General features: G+C 42.0%; 1 protein-coding gene across 1 annotated transcript in view; it reads left to right on the top strand.

Annotated features, from left to right (window-relative positions):
• The window catches only part of LOC101845435 (epithelial cell-transforming sequence 2 oncogene-like), a gene marked incomplete in the record, with an annotated part of 42,919 nt that overhangs the window by 22,318 nt on the left and 16,647 nt on the right, over positions 1–3,954 (top strand). Inside the window, 2 exon segments of the mRNA XM_035968656.1 lie at positions 922–1,115; positions 1,569–1,658. Of these exon segments, the coding sequence (XP_035824549.1) occupies positions 922–1,115; positions 1,569–1,658 (284 nt within the window).

The following is a 3,954-nucleotide window of genomic DNA, read 5'->3' as shown; positions in this document are numbered from 1 at the left end:
CCCCTACTTGAGGTCATTTTACAGGCATATTATGGCATTCCAGTACAGTTGTGTCACTGACACGTGATGACATTCCAGTACAGTTGTGTCACTGACACGTGATGACATTCCAATACAGTTGTGTCACTGACACGTGATGACCTTCCAGTGCAGTTGTGTCACTGACACGTGATGACATTCCAGTACAGTTGTGTCACTGACACTTCATGACATTCCAGTATAGTTGTGTCACTGACACGTGATGACATTCCAGTACAGTTGTGTCACTGACACGTGATGACATTCCAGTACAGTTGTGTCACTGACACGTGATGACATTCCAGTACAGTTGTGTCACTGACACTTCATGACATTCCAGTATAGTTGTGTCACTGACACGTGATGACATTCCAGTACAGTTGTGTCACTGACACGTGATGACATTCCAATACAGTTGTGTCACTGACACGTGATGACCTTCCAGTGCAGTTGTGTCACTGACACGTGATGACATTCCAGTACAGTTGTGTCACTGACACCTCATGACATTCCAGTATAGTTGTGTCTCTGACATTTCATGACATTCCAGTATAGCTGTAATACTGACACTTCATGACATTCCTGTATAGTTGTGTCACTGACATGTCACTACATTCCAGTATAGTTGTGTCTCTGACATTTCATGACATTTCATGACCTTCCAGTGTAGCTGAATACTGACGTATGATGACATTCCAGTATAGTTGTGTCACTGACGTATCATGACATTCCAGTATAGTTGTGTTTCTGACATGTCATGACATTCTGGTAAAGTTGTATACTGATATGTCACTACATTCCAGTATAGGCATGTCACTGACATTTCATGATATTCCTGTAATACTGTCATGTCATGACATTCTAGTACAGATGTAATACTGACATATCATGGCATCCCCACAGGAGCATTGGCCTGTTCTGTCACTGCCATGAGCCCAGTGAGCTGCGACTCTGTCATGGTGTCACTGTCACGCTGGACTCGCTGACTGATGAGGAAGACGAGGAGTCTCGAGAGTTCTTTGATGCCTTGACCAATCACATCCTGCCTGTGGATATGGGCGGTCAATTTGACATCTTCGTGCCTCTGGCCTCCTCGGGTGAGTCGAGCTTTGATTGCTGCGTGCATGTGTGTGTGTGTGTGTGTGTGTGTGTGTGTGTGTGTGTGTGTGTGTGTGTGCGTGTATACGTGTGTGTGTGTTTGCTTACATGTGCCTATGTATGTGTTTGTGTGGGTATGCGCATTTATGTTTGTTTATGTGTAGTTGTAGGTCTTTGTGTGTTTGTACGTACAATTGAACCAGCTCTAATTGCCGCCTGCATAAGCTAATCACAATTACAAACAACCATTTCCCATTTCTCCCCTTGCACTTTTCTTTATTTATAATCCGCCATGTAAGACAGACATCTGTTGAAGACGGCTACTTTTCTCCTAAAAAATGGATGGTTGTCATAGACCATTTTGACTGTATATGTGCATGTATACATGTTTGTGTGTGTGTTGTCTGGTTGTATGTGGGTCAAAGAGGTCAGTTGTGTCCTTTTCCCAACAGAGGAAGGCATGGAGATGATGGTCCAGCTCAGTGTGTTGACCAGCATGCAGTTCTCTGCACCCACTGGACTCATTGGCTCCTACAACCACGGTAAATAAAGGATATATAATAAATAGATTACACTTTATTGATCCCTGTGAGGAACTTTTGATTACAATGGCAGATATGCTTACTGAAACGCATGTTTAAACACAAAAATATGCATACATAGATTGAGGGCCCGGGTACTGGGAATGGATGGGGTGGGGTTGTTGTGTTGGGTCATGACAATCAGGGAGATGGGTAGGGAAGTATTTTTTTTTAGAAATGGGGTATGAGGGGGATAGATGGTGAGGTTTGGGTGGCGATGGGTGGAGCACCAAAGGGAAGAGGAAGGAGGGGGGGAGGGGGGGAGGGGGGAAGGCAATGGACACATTCTCACACCTGTGTTCAACCATACCTATTTACATTTACACACACACAAACACACACATACACACGCACACACACACATACACACACACTCACACTTACACATACACACATAGATATACACATCCACACATTTCTAGTCACACTCAACTACTTTTACATACATGAACACATGCACACACACACAACACACATATACACATTGACACACACACATACACATAGATGTATACCCCTGTACATTCCTTATCTCAATCAGCTACTCCCACATACACACACCTACACACATACATGCACAAACGCACATGCACACACCTACACACCTACTCACACTTACACACATGCACACATCTACACACATACACACACCTAAACACGTACATAGACGTACATTCATATGAACACCTTTGCACTTACATAGACACACACCTACTCACACACAGAGCTGGAAGTAATGGAGTACAAGTACTTGTACTTACGTAACAATTTTTGGTACTTTTACTGTACTCCGGTACATTTTGAGAACCAGTACTTTTACTGTACTCCGATACTTTTTATAGAAGTACCTTTGAGTATTTTTAAAGTACATTTTGAGTACTTTTGAAGCTTAATGAAAGAGTAAGTGCCGGCATTTCTGATCATAATTTATGGAATAAACACCCGTGCGGGCACAGCCGATCAACCAAGAGTAAAAAGTTGAGATCAAAGAACTGCTCGTCGCGTCAAAGATCAGCCACTCTTGTGAATGTGATCATAAGCGTTGTAAAACTCCATGAAACGGTACAATGATCCCCAGACGGGATCACACCAAGGTGTGAACTGACCGATGCGTTTTTTTTCCCCAAATATCGCACTTGCATCTGAGCTCGCCACCTGAACTTACTTCACTCACTGGGTGGGTAGGGCCTACAAATACGCTCCAGGCAGGATCACATCGAACTGTGAACTCTTCCCTGTCCATTGAAGTTGAAGGCAGTTTTTCTCTATTCCCGAATTTGCGAGACAGCCTGAATTTTAATTGGTGTAGTCACAGTGATATGGTACGTAACGACAAAGGCGGGGGGACTCAATCAGAGATGGAAGGCTAAAATTTTTGGACAGGTAAAGGGGATAAACGTAGATAAAGATCTCGAGACGATATGCTAATGAGTGTACGGTATAATATTATGGCATGCCTCATGCCATCGTGCTACTGTGATTGGTCATCAAGGTTGACCACTCTTTGCTCGCCATATGTCATAAACCCACCCAGGGGTCACGTCAGTACATGGGTCACTGTAGATTCTTCCTTGGCTTCGTTGGCTAAGATCCCGTATTTCCCTTGCTCCAGAGCACTGGGATCTTAGGCGGAGACAACTGTAGTAGAGAATTTTTGGTTACACTACACTTACTAGACTCTAGGAAATAACATGTAGGCCTATTTTGGTTTGCTGTGGGCGCCGTGGACTACAAAGTGTGACCAAAATTTGTCTTACCACTATTATAATCAATTGCAACTGAAACTGAGTTTTCAATGTATATCAATCTAACAATTTTTAGTCTACCTAAATTTCTTTTTAACTTTTTGGGGGGTTTGTGCTTAAGGCTACCTTGATTCCTTGAGGATTTGTTAATGAAGAATTCAATGCACATTTCCATTTTTTTTTTTTTTGCTAGCCATTTTCATAAATTTTATATTTTTTTAAGACCAACTTTGTCTCTACATTTTCCAATTTGGATACTTTTCCTACTTTCCCACCTCTAGGACTGACTTGCATTTGATCATATTGTCTTGCTCAAACAAGTTCTATTTATAATATCACTTACTCACTCGTTGCGTCTGTTTGTTTGCTGGGTTTTTTTTTCAATTTCACGGACCATTTCCATCTACGTTCAGTAGGTATATTCAAACGCTTTGTGTACTGCTTACATTATAAGTAATAAATGGCCTAATTTGTCAAATATACTAGATATGTTATTCAATATGATGTTTTGC

The sequence above is a fragment of the Aplysia californica genome, unplaced genomic scaffold, assembly GCF_000002075.1.
Source record: "Aplysia californica isolate F4 #8 unplaced genomic scaffold, AplCal3.0 scaffold00004, whole genome shotgun sequence".
Lineage (NCBI taxonomy): Eukaryota > Metazoa > Mollusca > Gastropoda > Aplysiida > Aplysiidae > Aplysia > Aplysia californica.
Note: the sequence above shows the minus strand (reverse complement) of the source record. Positions and strands in the feature narration are given on the sequence as shown.